Below are 19,956 nucleotides of genomic sequence, written 5' to 3'. Positions count from 1 at the left end.
TTCCGGCAGGCTCGTGTTGCAGGTAATTGAGTTTCCCTAATCTGTTTGTTAATATTTAATGACCTATTTTGTAGATGCTGATTCTTTAGTTGATGAGATCTGATTAACAACCTTTACCTGGATTACCCTGCCCTGCTAAAGGCCTTTGCTCGCGGAATTCCCAACGTGTTGGTATCTGTTCTTTTACACTGAGTAGAAAAACAAGCCAGGCATGACCCATTCGATAATTCATGATCCTCCACTTTCCAACTTTTACCTGGATGCATATACTCTCATTCTTAGAAGGCGAATCAAAATAAACAACAAACATGGTGCTTTACATTAACATTGTTCAGTGCAGATTATTATCCAAATTCAATGCATGTTGTCTTGGTATTAATATTTTCTCGCCCAGCAAGTTAAATTTTTCTTAGACTTTGCTTTTTATTTTGATCACGAAGGCCAGGAATCAGATGGACATATACCACCGGGTGTTTTTCCCTTGCCTCTTCAGATGCGGAGCTCAATTGTTGTTACTACTCTGGCATTTGGATGTCAAATGGACCACTTTATCTTCACGTTCAAACGTTTGTTGATCGGTGCTCGTGTTTATTTGGTTGTCCTGAGCCAGAGGTGGAAATTTCAAGACTTCTTTGGCGGAAATCAATCTCTCGCGTAGAACCACACACTGTTAACTTCGCACAATGATGGTGGGTTATGAAGCTGGGATGGAGTCAACCCTGGCCGCGAATCGTAGTCACGGTTCACAAAATTGCCTAACTCTCAGAGGTGTGGACTCGAGTCATGTGACTTGGACTCGAGTCAGACTCGAGTCATGAATTTGATGACTTGCGACTCGACTTGGACTTGCATAACAATGACTTTGTCCCACCTATGAGATGTGGACTCGAGTCATGTGACTTGGACTCGAGTCAGACTCGAGTCATGAATTTGATGACTTGCGACTCGACTTGGACTTGCATAACAATGACTTTGTCCCACCTATGAGATGTGGACTCGAGTCATGTGACTTGGACTCGAGTCAGACTCGAGTCATGAATTTGATGACTTGCGACTCGACTTGGACTTGCATAACAATGACTTTGTCCCACCTCTGCTAACTCTACCGCCCGAGCTGTATCATGGCCTTGCATGTGGAGCAGGACCAAATGAAAAATGTAACCTAAATATGATATAAAGAATCTTGATTTGAAGCCTTCGTGACTGCGGTTCTTTCTGTAAAGTCACGTGATGATGGACGCTTGTGTTGCGCCCGAAACGTCGTGATTTATTTTATTTTATGCCTACGTGGGTTTACCGAAAGAACCAAAGAGTATGATATAAATAAATGAAGGTTTTTTTTTTTTTGCAAAACCTTCTCATGGATTATACAACATGCTTAAAGGAGTTTATGATCCGTACGGGATTGTTTTGCAAGTTTTTAAATGAACACATCTGATTATCATCGTCATCGAGCACGGTCAATCCACTGCAAGCCCAAGCAATTGCAGGGCTGCACCTTTACCAATCTGAAATCCCAAGTTCGAACCCAGACTCCTCAGCACCGTCAGCTTCGTCAGCTCCAGTGAAATCTGAGCCACCTCAGTCACCATTTTTTTTATTTAAACTATTTTTACTTTTACCAGGTTAAGGCCCACTGAGCAATGTAGCTTTTTTTCAGAAGCAACCTGGCCACAAATGATAGCTCCACAGCAGGCGTCAGGGTCGGGATCGAACCCACGACCTCATGCATACCAGGCGAGGGAGCTAACATCTCGCCACCACGGCGCCTATGCAACACGAGCCTGTTAAAGCACGTCTAATTGGTTTCAAGCTGGGTCCTTATGAACTTGTCGCGAGGGCCATTGCTCACAGACAAATGTGCAGGCTCTGGTGTGTGGGACGAGGGTTGGGGAATGGGAGAGAGAGAGAGGGACCTATCCCCTCTTCAGCACACGCCAAGGCCACACGTGCACGACAGATTGACGGGTGACAGACGGCAGCAAATTTCACCGTGCAGAAATAATATTATTGAGGCTTTTTATCAAAAGCGGACAATAGGCCAGAAAGGTCCCTAAATTGTGCGCCCTTGCGACGATACGCTGAGCGGTTTCGATGACGCTTGGACCGGAGTGTATTCAACGTGCACGAATGTACGCGTAGCGCATTTATCGGAGGTAATATTCCATGTGTGTGCGCGCGCGTGCTTTTTGTTGCGTGCGGTAGACCACATCATAAATCGTTCAAAAAGCTTCGGGCATATATTAACCTTTGTGAGTCGTAAAGAAATATGTTTGAACAATCATGCTGTTGCCCGACAATTATATCGGATTGCGATTCGGTAATATGATTGTCCAGGGATTGACAATTGATTCTAGATTTGAAGCTTTCGTGACTGCAAGGAATCATATTCTTAGGTTTTTTCGGTAAAGTCACGTAGGAAAAACATCAAAATTAATGAAAATAAAATAAAAACAAAAATCACGACGTTTCGGAGGCAACACAAGTCTCCGTCATCATGATGCAGCTAATTCGGCTGTGACGGTCCCACCTGATGACGGAGACTTGTGTTGCCTCCGAAACGTCGTGATTTTTGTTTTTATTTTATTTTCATTAATTTTGATGTTTTACCTACGTGACTTTACCGAAAAAACCTAAAAATATGATTCACAATTGCTCACACCATTGTTTCATAATTTAACCTACCAGTTGCCCTTCAGGATATATTGATACATGTGCAATCTTCCATTAAAGCATTGATTTATTTGGCACTTTGCTTGAAATTTCTGCGTAGAATTGTTTTTACACATAATATTCTCCCTATAAAAAACAAATCTATTTATAGTAACCATTGTTAAATATATTCTTAGGTTTTTTCGGTAAAGTCACGTAGGTAAAACATCAAAATTAATAAAAATAAAATAAAAATCACGACGTTTCAGAGGCAACACAAGTCTCCGTCATCTGGTGGGACCGTCACAGCCAGATTAGCTGCATCATATTGTTAAATATGATAATCTTCAGGTGATCATTATTAAATTACTTTGTAAAATATCATTATCCACATCAGGTTACACAGAGCATTATAATATGTACAATCACAGACACACACGTATTTGGACAGATACAATCTCTCTATTTGCTTTAATACACTGCAAACCAACTGCTTTGTGCAAACAGTGACTTATTTGCAATGTTCTGTGTTCATGATGCCTCATGCTTCTTTGCCACTTAATTTTCCTACTTGAGAAAGCAATTTATTTGAGTAAATTTTGTTTCGATTACAGTTTAGTTCAGCAAATAAAGAAGCGTTCATGTTTCACGAGCAATGTGTTCAAATTGCGAACATTGTTGAAAAAATTAATTAAACTTACAGAATCCATGCACTGTTCAACGGAGATGTTGCAATGTTTTTTTAAAACATGGAATGAAACATTAACGTCATTCGTTTTTACATTATTTTTATTTTCATCCATTCTTAATCTATCGCACGCAACGTAAATTCGCAACGGGCAACTCCCAACGGTTCGAACGAACCCGTTAAGGTTGGCGAGTACTGGCACATGCATGGCCTCATTAAAGTGCGTTCGCAGTGTACATTTTGCGTGAAAGTTATCACTTTGGGCCTAAGTTTCTATAGCAGCAGCAGGAGGTTGATTTTTGGTTCAAATGGCAACATGACCGAGCGTTGCATTAACGGTGCCATAAGCAGTTGCGTTGAGGTGGAAGGGCAGGTGGTGGCGTAATGAGATTTCTACCAAACCTTCCCAACTGTTTCCCCCCACCACCTCCTCACCACCACCACCACCTCTCAGTCACAATGCAATGTGAGGCTCACTAATTGGACCGACTTTGCCAGCTTGTCAACATGTCGACAGCATGCCTTTTTAATTATGCTCCGTCCAATGTTACACTCCCAATTTGGTTTAAAAACAATATCACGCACGCACACACGCACACCAATGTTTTTTTTAAAGATATTTTCCTGATAATTACAAAATAAACTTGCCAAAAGAAAATAGCACTTAACTTTTACAAACGCTGTTGATGTGGCGCCAGGTGCAGTGCCGTTAAATAGCACCAGGGCATCTTTCAGTTTGGTTGTTGAGCCACAAACGGTCGTAGCTACATAATACTGGGATTGTTTGGGGGGGTTAGATAGCATAAATATAAATGTGTCGCTAAACCCGCCACCACCCGACGCAGCCAATTAGTGAGGATTCTCATGTAAACATCACATGCCAATTCGTTACTAGTACAGCAACACCTGTGTATTGGAGAGTAAATCCACAAAATGTACAAGTTTGAGTACGACGTTTCGCCGGTTCGAAGCTCGCACCTTGTTTTTTGCAAATGTTCATCTGGAATTCACGCGCTATAATGCTGCGTAGCAAGTGTCGAAGTGTGTGTGTGTGTGTGTTATGACGTTCTGTAAGAAGCACTCACTTTAAAACTCTGCGTCCATTCTTGTAACGCAGAGTGCCAAGCGGAGGGATATTTGTTACACAATTCGTTTCCGTGCGGCGGTGCCCACCAGCAAGCGGAGTCCAAGCCAAGACCATCGGGTCAGTGGATGCTCCTTTCTACTCCTCGCTTCGCCGTGAATGATTGAATGCGATTTTGCTCCGCGAGGTCTCTCGCACACATTTATCCAGACCCCCCCACGCTACGTACGGTGCGAAAAAACTTTGACATACATAGTTGCACATATGTTACATGTATGTATGTATGTTGGGCACCACGGTGGCGAGATGTTAACCACCTCGCCTGATACATAGGAGGTCGTGGGTTCGATCCCGACCGTTGCAACGCCTGTATATTTGGAGTGTGCGTGTTCTCCCCGTGGTCGCGTGGATTTTTCTCGGGGTCTTTTGGTTTCTCCCTTCACAGTTAGAATCAACGCGCGTTGAGGGTATTTGGCCACTGCAAATGTCCACACAATGATCGGCCCACTTTCGTTGAGCTCTCGTTCGTAGCCTGCTCACTTCTGCAAAAGAGGCGTATAGCTCAGTTGTGGGCCTTACCTTGTGAAATAAAAAGTTTTTTATAATTGTTTTAGTTTTACAGACGGCGACAGATGACGTTGCCCTGCTTGTCGCCTCACAAGCCAGTTGGCACCGCGGCACGGGCACGAGCAGCTCGGTTGAACTCGGCGTTGCGCGGCCTTCGAGTGCCCGGCGTGCCATTTAAACAGCGCGGAATGTCGGGCCCAACGTTGAGCCAACTGCCGACGTGTTGGCCCAACGTTGCGTGCTGACCGAGGCGTTGCACTTGCGTTTGGCACGTTGTTTACACCGGAGGTGTGTGACTCGCTTCTCAAACGAGATCCGAGGCAACGCTTGTGAAGAGCATCCGTGACCAACTGTGCATTCTCGCGTATCTCTCCACGGCTGCTGTCGTTTGTTCCGACAAGTGCAGGCATTTCGTGAAGAGGGTCCAGTTGGTCAAACTGTCGAAGACCTTCCTCTCCACCCGGACAGAATTGCTAACATCTTGGAATTAAGCCATCGATGATTTGATGCGCACGTTCGGTCATACCACAGATGCTGGAGCTTCACGCGTGAATTGTGGCCGCATTTTTTTGTTTTACGAACGGTTCAGTGAGACCTGAAAGCAAGCACAACTTGGATATATTTACTTAAAAATTGGTGTGTTTCAAATAGTATCTTATTCACGTGCTGATAGGTCAGTTCATTCATTAGACTGGTCAACAAAAAAAAACGTTTTTTTCTGGCCTGGACTTTTGCAGCTGTTTTAGACTAATTTCACCGTGCTGATTCCAAATCTGATCTCAGATTTGCTCTATCACATCTCATTTTTATGCTATCGGCATACCCAATTTTCATTGATTTTTCCCGAAATTAACTCTGTCACTTATGATTGCAAGTTGTTGCGAGTCAGTGACTGCTTTAGTGTTAAAATATGGTGCTGTATTTTTAGGATAGTGTGTTTATAATATAATTTTATGTAGATATCCACATTTATTTAATATTTTTCTTCTGCAGTTTTTATTGAAAATGCAATATTTGATATCTCAAAAACCTGATGTTATAGACAAAAACTGATGCCAGATTTGGAATCAGCACCCCAAAATTACATTAAAACCGTTGGAATACCTTATGCCAGAAAAAGTGTGTTGTCCATGTGTCCATATGTAAATCCCCAGCAAGATTAGCTTTGTAGGCTTTTGAGGCAAGTTCCATGGATTTCAAAAAAAATAATAGCAAAGCCGTCAATAGCACCGTGTGTGACCTTAAAATGAAAAATATATAATCGGCGACATTTCAGGCAATAGCTCTTGCTAATAGCACATAATTGATGGATAAGAATGATTGTTAGCAATCATCACTGCCATGTGCTTTTGATGCACCTCCGCTTCACATAAAAAATACAATGGCTTTATATAACTAACCATTCAAACTAAATGCCCCGTTGATCAGACATCAGGTCGTGTGTAATAACCTTCAGCTAATGCATTCTGGGCACAGGTTAAACACTTGTCAGTTCCGGGTTTCTCTTGACATCGTCTCTTTCCACAAACTCTGGGAATGCAAGTTTACGAGTAAATGTGGGCAGAAAATTGGACGCGTATTTAAAATTGTTCTGTGCCGACACCTTTTTCAGACATCTGTTTCCCACACACACACGACTCGCAATCGGAAGGTTGCAAGTTCACATTTCCCCGTCGAGGGTTAACGAAGTTTGTCATTCCATTGGGGTCAATACAATAGGTACCAAATGGTGGCAAGTCAATATTGGTCATCCTAAAGATTGAGTGTTGCCAATTGAGATGAGCAGTGAGGCACTCTCCGATGAGGTCCGTTCACTCTGGAGCAGACTTTTGTTTCCAAAAAAAATATTTTCCATCCGTCACGAGCTGAAGGTGTCTTGAGCACCATGTCGGTCATGGGGTTTGTTGACCATACTTCAGCGCACTGGTCTCGGAAGGTTGCATGACCGGGGGATATTTGTTGCCCGTATTTGCAAACACACACAGCGCAGCCGAAGTGGGGAGCGGTGGTGTAGCGGTTAGCGCACTACGCTACGAACCCGGCGACCCGAGTTCGATTCCCGCTCACGGCTAACACAACAAGTGACGAATATCTGAACCGGTCCTGGGCCTCCCCGAGGTCTACTCAGCCTCAAATGAGAACCTGGTGCGGTGTGTAAACATCGCCACTGGGGAGACAAAGGCGGTCGGGCGTGGTGCTGGCCACCCACTCCCTCCGTGTGCCATGCCGGCCTTCATAGGTGCTCGCTAACAGCACTTGCCCCAACAGTCTGCTCTGGCTATAGGGGGGATCTTTGTCTTTGCAGAGTATGTGTCGAATATTTGCATGAATTTTGAGCATCTTAATTAATAGCCAAGTCATATTCGGCAATTCAAATTATGTGTTGCATTGTCATGCGTAATATCTAAAGTTAGATTATCCCCACGTCAAAGATGCAGGCGCCCTGGTGTTGCCTTACTCTCATGGTGCTTGCGGCAGGCCGTTGGTACCATCTGCTCCGATTTTGCGTCGATGTGCGGTGCGGCACTACATTTCTGTTTGCCCGGTGATTTGGCGATTGCTGCCAAGGGCTGTTTATCCTGCGAGCCAGCGCCAAACCTCGCCAGCAACATGCTCGTGTATAAGCTTGGAGGGCGGGATGAGTCTTCCATTCTGGGACACTCCATGAGCAGCTGTCACTTGTTTCAGTTGGATTTCACTCCCCCCCCCCACCCCACACACACACCCTCCACACCCCCCCACCCCCACCCCCATATTATCCAGCCAACAATTTTTTGGCTGTCCCCTACTTACGATAAACACAATTTTTTTATGGTGATACGGCTGCAATGGTTGCGGTGCACGAGCCCAAAATAACAAAACTCAACACATGTCAACATCGCTGCGGTCTTAAACAAGAAAAGTTCATGACGGGCGACGTTTTGGGCGATGGCCCTTCTTTGTAGCGTACATAGAGAGACCACAGAGGGAGAGTGGAATTGCACCTACGATAGCTTCTTTTAAAATCCTTTATATTAAGTTCACTTGCTTGCTTGCTTGCGCGCTTACGACCGTGCAAATCTTTCGGTCGTTTTTTAACCCACTTCCCGTGATCCAATCGAGCTGACATTTTGCACAGACTCGTTGTGCGTGACAATTTATTTTCGTGAAAAAAAATGTCCAAAATTTTTCACTTTTTTGAAAAAAAAATTTTTCATATTTAATTTAAAATACCAATGTGATAAAAATGAAACTCTTACTCAAGAAAAACAGAAATGAATAATAAAATAAAACCGATGCCACGCATATAAAGGATTTATAGTGAAAAACTTTGTTTTTACGGGTTAATTTTTTACCATTTGGACACAATTTAAGATCTGTTTCAGATCAATTCCTCCGGCTCCTCGTGCAACCTGTCTTCGTACCAACAAGAGCCACATCACCCGATGCACCACGTGGCCCTGCTTTAAGAACCGGTGCCACATTAGGGACATAACTTCCGCATTTAGGATTAAACTGAAACAATAGGAACAACAATAAATTGGGATCCTGTTACGTTTCATATATATCTGGCCCGATATTGGATTTTTTCACGTTAATTTGAAATTCAGGAGCTTACCCACAATGCATTTATAGGTATATATATTCACAGAAACCAGTGTGTGGCTTTGCTGAATTTCTATTGGAGTTTAGCGTCGCACTTCTGAAACCATACCAGAATATCATGAGATCCGGTATTCGTGTAAACATTTAAATACAAACGGCCATCGGCTTAGATTACAAGATCAAAAGTAATACAAATTGAGCTCTAAAATTTGTCCAGTCTAAAATAATAAAAAAATGTATGTTTTACAATTATCTCGTAGTAAGCAGATTCAGATAAAAGTGTACTAAATTTCACCTCTACATGGCTTTTAGAACATTCGAATTTACATCAGTCACTCAGACACTCTCAAACGGCTGTACTTTATATGTCAGATATGACAGATCACCTTAATTTAACCAAGCAAAAAGCCAATTGAAATACTGTGTACACATCAGTTGAAGTTAAATCTTCGCCTGGAATGGGCTTTGCCTACGTCAGCTTGTCCAACCATTATAGCCTGCTACAGCCATGTGAAATCCATTTTTAAATCCTTTATATTAAGTTCACTTGCTTGCTTGCTTGCGTGCTTGCGTGCTTGCTTGCTTGCTTACGACCGTGCAAATCTTTCGGTCGTTTTTTAACCCACTTCCCGTGATCCAATCGAGCTGACATTTTGCACACAGACTCGTTGTGCGTGACAATTAATTTTCGTGAAATTTTTTTCCCAAAATTGTACACTCTGTAGGGAAAATGTTTTAAATATTTAATTACCAATTGCTTAATGGTGGCAGACAATCATCTGACCCATAGGTGGCAGCCATCTCAAGCCAGAGGACGAGAGGACTCTAGCCGCCACGCATATAAAGGATTTATAGTGAAAAACTTTGTTTTTACGGGTTAATTTTTTTGCATTTCAGTTCTTAACCAATAAAAGTTGAAAAGCAATGCTGCACGCTCAAATCAGCCCTTTCAGAAAGCGTATTCCGTAATAAATGCCTGTCACAGAATACACTTGAGGTCGTGGGTTCGATCGCGAGCCTGGCGCCTGTATATTTTAAGTTTGCATGTCTCTCTCCCCGTGGACGAGTAGATTTTTCTCCTGGTCCTGCGTTCTTTCCCTCCACATGTAGAAACACGTGTTCAGAGTATTTGCCTGCTATACATGTCCACGCGATGATAAGCCACTTCGTTGAGCAATCATTTGCGGCCAGGTCACTTCTCAAAAAGAGCTACATAGCTCAGTAGGCCTGACCTGATAAAGTAAATAAAAAAAAATGTATTCAGTTTAACAGCACTCATGTCACCGTTCTTAAGAAACACGACGTTTAATACCGAGTTTCTATACTCGTGCAGACATTGAATTTCATAAAATGCTAATTTAATGCTCAGAGCTCCGCTTTCAAAATTGTTCCCCAATGCAAATTGGCATTTACCGTGACAAGGGATACCATTGTGCATTGACGGAAACATCATCGTCATTAGCTGATAAAGACTGCCATTGTCAAATATTCCACAGCTAATGCTTTCTTCGTTTATGTTTCACCTATTTACATCTCCAATCAGATCTTGGGAAAATAACTTCAAACGTCACCATGAATAGCCTCATCTCCATCCGTGTCTTCTTGGCTGACTTGTGCTTTTATACGGCGTGACATTCTATCGGCGGTTTTGTGTTTTATATTCATGAAGGCCTTGGTTTGTGATAATTTGGATGACTGCATCAGTTTCCTCTGAACCAAAGCAATGCATCTTCATACACTACAAAAGCCAGGGATAATGGTACTCGATATTCTGTTCAGGCTATGGGGTAAATTAGTTAGAAATGGTAAATTAGTTTTGAGTGGTGTATTTTTCTACATAGCCTCAAAGTGCACTTAACCTGGCACAAGTGCCATGGTGATATAATTGCAACTTAGTGGCAGATTGTAGCTGCAGGTGTTGTGTGTGTTACGATTATCATTCGCAGTACATACGGGAACATGCTGACATTCATCATCATCATCATCATACCTCGTGTTGCGCTATAGTAAGCCAATAAATCATGACTGCATGCGAGCATAAAATTAATCATAAAACTATCGATTATATTAAATACAATAAATTAGCGTACATCGCTATTATAGCCGTTACATACACCGCTAATTGCAGCTTTTCCATCTCTCCGATGCATCTTCGGGTTGCACCGCATGTTCGGCACGATGTCCTACGTTTCATTCCACTTGCTCCCCACGTAATAGCTCTACCTATTACGTTGGGGGGGGGAGGGGGGTGGTGGCACAATGGTTTGCACACTCACCACGAACCCAGCAACCTCATGTGGATTTTCAGCCACGGCTGACATCAGCGGCAAGGGGAGTGATATCGGCCTCCGCCGCCACCGCCACAGTGGCGCGTGGCGGCAGTGGCGGCCGCCTTCGTTGTCTAAGCGGGGAGAGGGCCTTGCGTCCGCCCGTCGCGCAGGGAAGGCGTTTTTCACGCGGAACCCGGCCGAGCTGCAGGGCACCTTCGTGTCGACGTCGCTGCTCAAGAGCGGCCGCGGCTTCGGCTTCACGATCATCGGCGGGGACGAGCCCGACGAGTTCCTGCAGGTCAAGAGCCTCGTGCCGGACGGACCGGCGGCCGTCGACAGCAAGATCGAGACCGGTACGATGAGTTGACTTGTTTTGGTAACTTTTGTTGTTGTTGTTGTTTGTGGCTTTTTGTTTTTTGGTGCCAAGTTCTTCATTTGTTTTCTTTACTTTTGATGTTGCTTTGGTAGTAGGGTTTTTCATTTGCTTGGCACGTGTGTGTGTGTGTTTTGGGTTTTTTTCGCGCCGGGCATAGCCAACCACGGTATATGGGATTTAGTCCTCATATATAATTACTGTACAGCGTATTGGGATGCTGTGGGAATGAATGACGCTACTATATAAAATTAAAGTATTATTATTACTACTAGGCGCATGTAGATAATTCTGTTTGGAATATTTTGTGAGATGAACTCCCCCCCCCCCCAACCACCACATTTTTTTCCCTTTACTCTTGTTCCTCTTCCCTTGCCTTTCCCTATCCCATATTAAAAAAAAACCTACTCTCCCGCTGCTCGCAGTCCCTGCATGAGTGGGGCAGCGAGCCCCAGCCTCATACCTTTACCTGAACCCAGGAGCACCGAGTTTGCACTTCGATCATCCACGGAATTTCTGTATCCCCCCCCCCTCGCCTCTCAACCTTCCCTTATTACGGTCCGGGCCTTTGCCAGGCTCTTGTCAAACAAAAAAATCTAAACGAGTACGGAGCTGCGGCTTTGTTTGTGCACGCGGAAGAGACGGCGGATGGTGGTAACCTGATCATGTGTCCTCGCGTGTGCCCCCCCCCATATCCCCCCCCACTACCACCCCCCCCCCCCCCCATTATCCATCGTGCTCTCTTATTGTGTAGTTGATCCAGTGAAGTGATTTTCGCTCTCTTCACACCTCAACTAGTCTTAATATTGTTGTTATTATTATTTTGGAAGTAACGGCGATGTTTGGTGGCACCAACGACAGTGGCCTTGATGACCTCATAACCTTTGCTTCTAATCGCACGTTGTTATTATCTGTGCAGTGGATGATTTTTTTCCCTTTTTTGGTCGATGGAGAGGACATTTAATCTGTCTGTCCCGCTTCCCTTTGTCCATCCGCCTTCCCAAATTTAACAAAAAATCTTAACAAGGCCAATAAAATAGCCCGCATGCTTGAATTGGGATCCTAATAGCGATCCTAATAGGGATCCTAAAGAGGGATATCAAGACCTTTATTGAACTCCTAAAGAAAATTTTTGGGAAATAAAAATTCCTTTAAGAATGATATTACAATATTGACGGACAAAATATGGCCACGAGCGTTCAGATAAATAAATGTATTAATGAAACTCCCGTCGGCGGCGATGCATGCATTTGGCATCGTCGATCAATTATTTAGTGGCTTATTAAATGTCGAGAGTGGGTTCACGCTGGTGAACAAAAATGGTTGGATGGCCGTGAGCACTTGCCTCTTTCCAACTGTGTCCCTCTAACCTTTGACCTTGCAGCTTAACAAAAGGAAATCTAAATAAATCACACCGATAATTTAATTTTAAGCCGCCAAAAAGGCTACAGTAGCTACTGAGAGACGAGCATGGGACCCCAGGAGCCTCTGGTGGAAATTATTAATTATTTTTTGGTGGTGGCCAGCCTCTTCAAAGGACAGCCAATGTTGCCTTTACACATAATTGCTACTTAATTTATCAACCCAAAAAGGGATGATGTTGCTGAGCCAGCCAGCGGGAGCACATTCATCCCCTTGTTGCGATGGGTCATGGTTCGCAGTCCAGCCGCCGCTGTGATAACCTGTAATAATGCAATGGGTGACCGGGAGGCGAGATGTTAACTCCCTCGCCTGGTATGCATGAGTTCGTAGGTTCATTTCCGACCCTGATGCCTGTATATTTGGAGTTTGCGTGTTGTCTCTCTCTGTGGTTGCGTGGATTTTTTTCCGGGTCCTCCGGTTTTTTCCCTCAACGTTTAGAATCAACATGCACTTAAGAGTATTTGGCTGTTATAAATGCCACGTGACAAGCCACTTTGTTGAGCTGTCATTTGTGACTAGGTTGCTTCTGAATAAAGAGCGATATAGCTCAGTGGGCCTTACCTGGTAAAATAAAAAATATTTAAGTTTTCTTAGTAATAATATTAAGCGATTGAGCGCCGTCTGTTCCACAGTGGATGTTAAAGATGCCCTGATGTCGTTCGCAAGAGCAGGCCATCGTGTGCTGGCGTCACGGTTCCAAATTTCGCAAATTGGAAAAGCTAAGTGCAAATTACTCCATTGGGATTCTACGAAGCAGCAATCACCCACCCCCTACTGGCAGTCCAATGGCTCAGGTCGCGTTCTCGCCTCGGTTCAACAACATAAACTGAAACTTTCAGCTCACATGCCTCAAATTGTGAGTCACGGCGCTCCCACAAAGTTTCAGGGAGTTTAACACGTAGGCATTTGCGACCGATATTAGTAATAAAGATTTTTGGGTCGGGTGGTGAAGGGTTACGACACATACTTACGCGATCTAACCCAAAAAACATTTTTGTAAAAGTACAGGGACTCCTCTACTTATGGACGAGTCAGGTTCGTAAGTCGAATTGTTCGTAAGTCCAACTTTACTCGTGTTTATTCCAAACATGTTTTATGGCATATACACTAAACACGGGGAATGGCTTCAAAGTTGTATCATCTCCTGTAGATGTAGATGCCACTGGTTCTTCACGTTCTGCAGATGCCACCACTGTCATCTATTGCACAGCAGTTTAACTTACGACTCTGAATCCGAACAGGCAACTGGACATACGGACCGGTTTGTTTGTATCTCTGAAAGTTTGAGAGTCGAATGTTCATGAGTAGCGGTGTCCCTGTACCCTCGTGACGTTTTATAAATGCATATATTGAGTCCATCTGCAGAAAAACATTGATATACATCAAAATATATCGTACATGATGACATTGGTTATCATTATTGTTTCCATTGTAAGTTTCTTTTTCCTTTTCCCACTGCTATGGCTTCTTGTAGTCTCTTGACAGATGATTAATTTGTGCCCAGCCTTTGAAAAAAGTCTGACAATAGTTATACGATTGGAATCACACCATGTCATTGGAATATGGAATTACCACTACTGGTTCGGTGGTGTGAACAGGAGATCTGCACTGCCTCATTTTTCGTTTGAGCGAGAAATCACTTTTTATTGTAAACCAAAGAGTATTCTTAAACGTCACGGCATTGAGACAGTAACAGTCATTAGTGTAAAGCGTCAGCGTTGATTCATGCCTTTTGACTTTAGAATCGAACATGGAAACAGTGTGTAGTACGTGTAATCAGGTAAATGATGTTGTGAAGGGTTTGGTGCACACGCATAATGGAGAAGTTTAAATTAGAGACGTGGATATGAGAGTGCCAACCCAGAGTTTGGCATCCAAGGGAAGGATCTGTAAGCCCCAATAGTGGGCCACGAAGAGTAGATTTGGTGTCGGCTTTATAACAACGAATGGGATCTAGCAGGAGGAAGGCAGTGATTGTGAGGTGTGGTGGCATCAATGGCATTGATCACATGATCTCTTGACCTTGAGTGTTTTGGTCATTAGTGTGTGTGATGGAGAGACTTACCTTTGACCAGAGCAATATAGAATTCCTTCTCAAATGGCTTTGGCTCCACCACTGGAGATAACTGTCCTTTTCGACGGGTGAAGTGCTGTTTTCGGTAAAGTCACGTAGGTAAAAAATTATAGAAATAATTAAAATAAAGAAAAATAAATCAATTAATTCATTAAATTGTGATTTAATTGATTTATTTTCATTTACTTTATTTTATTTCAATTTTTTTTTACCTACGTGACTTTACCGAAAAAACCTAAGAGTATATGAATCCTTGCAGTCACGAAAGCTTCAAATCTAGAAAGAAGTGCTGTTTGTCCAGTTGCCTGTGCTTTGTACAGACAGTGTCGTTCTAAATTAACATGTAAAAAGGATTTTAAAATGTTATTTTTTCAATCACTGAATAGGGTTATTGTTCAATGAATCTCTAAACTAAGGTTGTGAAAAATAAGCCGTATGCAGAATACATCTTCTTCTTTCAATCTTTTGTCCACTATATTTTTTCCCCGATGGCCTTCTGTGATCTCAGAATGTCTCGGTGATATTTTCATTTGCGTTATCTTGCTAAATAACATTCCAGGTTTTTTTGTTTTGCATGACATGGAACAATTTGGCCATTTAATCTTCTTAATAAACGTCGGGGGAAAAAAAATCTGCATTAAAAAAAAATCTTTTATTTTCGAAATACCAAACGGTGCTAATTTCTTGCCCACCCACACCGGATTTCAGTGCTGCACTTTGTTCTTCTGCAAATTGGAAATTAGATTTTCCCATCGAACAGCAGCGGTGCGAGAGTTCATAATTAAAGCTCCCAGTGATTCAATCTCGGATGGCTTTAATAAACACTACAATGCCATTTTTTTGTTATCATAAATAATGTATTATTGTTTCACATTTTTCTTTTTGTATTGTAGAAAAAAAACGAACGTAGTTGATGATGTTGAGTACAGGAGAGTTCTTCGGCAAATACAACGATGCGCGTGGAACGCAAAGCAACAGGATTTACACGAGATTTTTTGTGGGTCGGATTGTGTAAGGAAAATGTTGTGTCGTGCACCCTCCTCCACCTGAAACCAAGGGTGGCACAGTCGGGTTTTTTACAATCGGGTTTAATTGTCTTTTTATATTAAACCCGATCATCTGAAATTTGGAGAAATCCGGTTTAATTGGTTCTAATTGCAGAACCGCACCTTGCCAACTTCTCAACGATGGGCTTCATCCTTTGGAAGCGAAGGAACTCACTGGCGCCCACGATTGTGGAGGAGAAGCTCGTGTTCATCAAGACCAACCTGCCCGCCGCATTCTACGACTACCCCGTGCCCGACGGCCCCCCCGAGTACGATAGCAGCACCGACGAGGAAGCAGCCTAAGCCTTGGATCAGAGTTTCGTATTCATTAAACCAGGTTTTAATTCCCCGAAATAGGGTTTAATTGTATTAAAGAAAAAAAAACGATGCCTGCCGCTGGAAAAATCGGGTTTTTTCCACCCATGCCTGAAACAGCCAGAGAATAAATTTGCCACGTGAACAACCGTGCCGGTTTGTTACTGCACCAGCAGCGGCAGCGGTGGCACCACCACACCGGGGTTGGTGTTGTTGGAGAGGAATCCCCAACATTTGAGAATTGCGTCCGGACGTTTCGCTGTTGGTTCAGAATCAGAAATTAATGATAGATTTGAAGTTTTCGTGACTGCAAGGATTCATACTCTTTGGTTTTATCGCTAAGTTGTCCCCACCTGAAGAAGAAGGACGCTTGTGTTGCGCCCGAAACGTCGTGATTTAATTTATTTACCGAAAAAACCAAAGAGTCAGAATCAGAAACTTCGTTTTCGACTGCAGGAGGAATCCAATGAGCTGTGTGAAGCTATTTTTCACAGATGTCTAGTTATGGCACGGGATCAGCAAGTTAGAACGGCGAACAATACACAAATAACAAACAACGAATGGTAAGGAGTGCAAAATGGAGACAAGTTAAGCGAGTCACAAAAAAAAGTACAAATTGCATACTCTTTGGTTCCTTCGGTAAAGTCACGAAGGTCAAAAACATTTTTAAATTAAAAAAAATATATATATATAATCGCTTGTCACATACAGCTCTCTGCCCACTACAGTAATTCTGTTTTTTGCTGTGGTTGTCCCACCTGATGACGGAATGCTTGTGTTGCCTCTGAAACGTCGTGATTTAATTTAGTTATTTTTTATTCTTTATTTTTATTCTTATATATATATTTTTTTTCACCTACATGACTTTACCGAAAGAACCAAAGAGTGTGGATTCTTGCAGTAACGAAAACTTCAAATCTACAAATTGCTAATTTACATAAATTCCTGTTTCTACTTTAAATGCAAGCTAGGGCAAGGCAGCGAAACAACAACAAAACAGTCACAGACCCCACACCAAGACAGCAACACAGAGTGGCTCAAATGACCAGCATTACCAGGCAGTTACCAGATTTGTGGAAATGTCCTCCGGTCTTCCTCCTTAAATATATCCCGGAGTGCTGTGGCAGTTAGTTAACACTATCATACAACAACAACAATAAGGTGTGTGATAATTGTTTTTTTTACCCTTTTATCTGGCAACAAAACTGACACCTTTTTTACGAGGAGTCATGTTTGCATAGATTGATGGTGCATTGTCTTTGAGTTGTGCGCTTTTTGGCGTCATCTGGTCCAACCCATGTGAGACTAGGCTCTAAGCAAAGCTGTCTCGGGTGTGGACCAATCAACTTCAAGAACAGTGCATACATTATCAGAGTTATGTTTTTTGTTTGCATTATGACTGCAGGTATCGTGGTCTATGCAAACATGACTCCTCGTAAAAAAGGTGTCAGTTTTGTTGCCAGATAAAAGGGTTAAAAAACAATTATCATATTTTTTACTGGCAAATGAGGTACCAATGGTGTAAATAAGGTGTCTGTGCATAATAACCTAACCTTTCAGAGCAATGATGTTTCTCTCGTTTAGATGTGTAGCAAGCTCACTTGGAGGCAGTGACCCATGTTCAAACAGAAGAGATACATCACCGTCTGCATCTTGGAAGAAAAAAAATAACAACACTTGCTGCAAAAGTTAACGTGCTATATTATATTTCTCCGACTGAGTGTGTGCCTGGGCACCGCTGCGTTGCAATTCCTTATGCAGTGGGTGGATTGATGGCGTCCTCTCATGTGCTAACTAACCTTGCCTTGGCTTTGCGCCGAAATTGCCTGATGCTGCGTTTAATGAATAATGCAACATGGCCCAGTGACTTGCATTTGTTTGCCACGTTCGCCGATTGCCGAGCCCAGCATAAGCTGACACGGCAAAATAAATACCCAGGAAATATGTCTCCTTCAAATATCCTTCGTTTGTACGTTTAGGAGCGCATCGCTTCAGTGGCATTGCTTCAAACAAGTAAACTCTGGATCAGAAAACACATTCCTGCGGAAGGAGCTGGTAGGAACGTTGGATTGCTCGGTCAATGGCCAGGGTGAGTTAATAGAAAGTGTGTAAAAATAGTGATATTTACATAGCTCAATGGGCCTTTTACCCGGTACAACAATGCTAATGATCATTATCAGCTATTCTACTGTCTTGTGCCATGCTAACGCTAATCTGTAGTGGCCCCGTACCTTTATCGCATTGCCAGAGGCACGGTGCAAGTGAGGCATTACATCTCAGCTGCGTCTTCGAGACAAAAATTAAATCCATATCAGTGAAAACTGTGTGATAAGTAGACCCAAAACTCGTTGGTATTTCTCATGAATAAATAAATACATAACACATCATACTCTTGGTTCTTTCGGTAAAGTCACGTAGGTAAAGAAAATAATAAATTAAATAAAAATATAAGATTAAATAAATACAATTTTAACACACAAAAACTTCAAATCTAGAATGAATACATAACACATCGCTGAGGATAAGGTCTTTAGTAATGTAACTTTAAGAAGGAAGAGAAAGAACATGATTAGCAAAAGAATGTGACGAGAATTATTTGGTTTTGAAACGTAGCCTTTCTCATCACTAATTACTCATTACATCACTAATTACACATCACGAATTACATAGCAGTTGGTTTCCTATGACATCGTCATCCTGCACCATTATGTCGAACTGATAATGTTCGAATTCTCGTCATAAAAATCCAAAACCCTGCTCCCGTAAGGAACCCCACTGGGCAATGGTTCGTTACGTAACGCTCCTGTCTCTTAAATAACTTTATTTTTCTTTTCTCGATCCAGCTGTAATGGAGTGACTCGAATTGAAGTCCGTATGTCAAGTGCAGATCCATTGATTAAGGGGCTTCTTAACCAGTACTTCACACGAATGCAATGCTTAATAAAGACAAAGTAATTGTATAGCTTGTTTAAAAAAAACACTTCGTTCCTTTTTCACCGCGTCTCGCCACGAGTGGCCAGACATTACCGCCTGGTGGAGCAGTCGTTGGGCAGCACGTGGGCAGGAGGCTGATTTGTTTGTTCCCTTGGGCTCCCGCGGTGACAGCCGCTCGTTTCGGGGCTCAGAGGCGTGAGAGCAAACGCGGGGGTCACGCCAAACGGAGCCCAGTGAACCCATCAATTCACTGTCGGCACCCCCCCCGCCGCCCTCCGTGAAATAGTCATCGTCAATCATCACCGCCAATTATTTCCACCTCGCAGTTTGACGGAGCGGTGACCTACCATCTCGGCTTGACCACGGGAGCAAGCGTGCGCGGAAGTAAATGGATTTATTAGTTGTTCTTTTCGAGTACTTTCATCGTTACCGGGTGATTACGAACGTTCGATAAGGATTAGGGTTCGTGTCACTGGCAGCCATTGACCAGCGTCTACTTCGCCGCAGATGACCGCAATATCAAAGTCAAAGTGTCTAAAATAATTAAATGGGCTTCATTCACAAATCTGCCTGCCCGCCGTACCTTTCTTCATTATTGACAACTTGCAGCTCAGCACACGGCAGATGCCTGCACAGCGCGACTCACGACCTCCTCTTGATACCAAGATCCAGGATGGTCACCGTGTCTATGCGCCGCTTCTCGGTGGCAACTCCAACAGTCTGGAACGCCGTCATCCCTCTGCACATTCGCAGCATCACCTCAATCGCCTCCTTCAAGAGACACTTAAAAACTCACCTCTATTCTAGATTTGAAGCTTTCGTGACTGCAAGGATTCATATTCTTAGGTTTTTTCGGTAAAGTCACGTAGGTGAAAAATTCTAATTAATAAAAGTAAAATAAAAATAAAAATAACGACGTTTCGGAGGCAACACAAGATTCCGTCTT

The 19,956-nt window shown here is 42.9% G+C and overlaps 1 protein-coding gene across 2 annotated transcripts in view; it reads left to right on the top strand.

Moving 5' to 3' along the window:
* The window catches only part of LOC144947350 (membrane-associated guanylate kinase, WW and PDZ domain-containing protein 1-like), a 320,338-nt gene that overhangs the window by 232,023 nt on the left and 68,359 nt on the right, over positions 1 to 19,956 (top strand). For both annotated transcript variants that reach the window (XM_078876623.1, XM_078876624.1), the window contains exons 9-10: positions 4,458 to 4,544; positions 11,017 to 11,199. In XM_078876623.1, coding sequence (XP_078732749.1) covers positions 4,458 to 4,544; positions 11,017 to 11,199 — 270 coding nt within the window. The remainder of the gene's footprint in view (positions 1 to 4,457; positions 4,545 to 11,016; positions 11,200 to 19,956) is intronic.

This window comes from Lampetra fluviatilis, chromosome 44 (assembly GCF_964198595.1).
Source record: "Lampetra fluviatilis chromosome 44, kcLamFluv1.1, whole genome shotgun sequence".
Classification (NCBI taxonomy): Eukaryota; Metazoa; Chordata; class Hyperoartia; order Petromyzontiformes; family Petromyzontidae; genus Lampetra; species Lampetra fluviatilis.
This window is presented reverse-complemented; position numbering and strand designations above follow the sequence as displayed.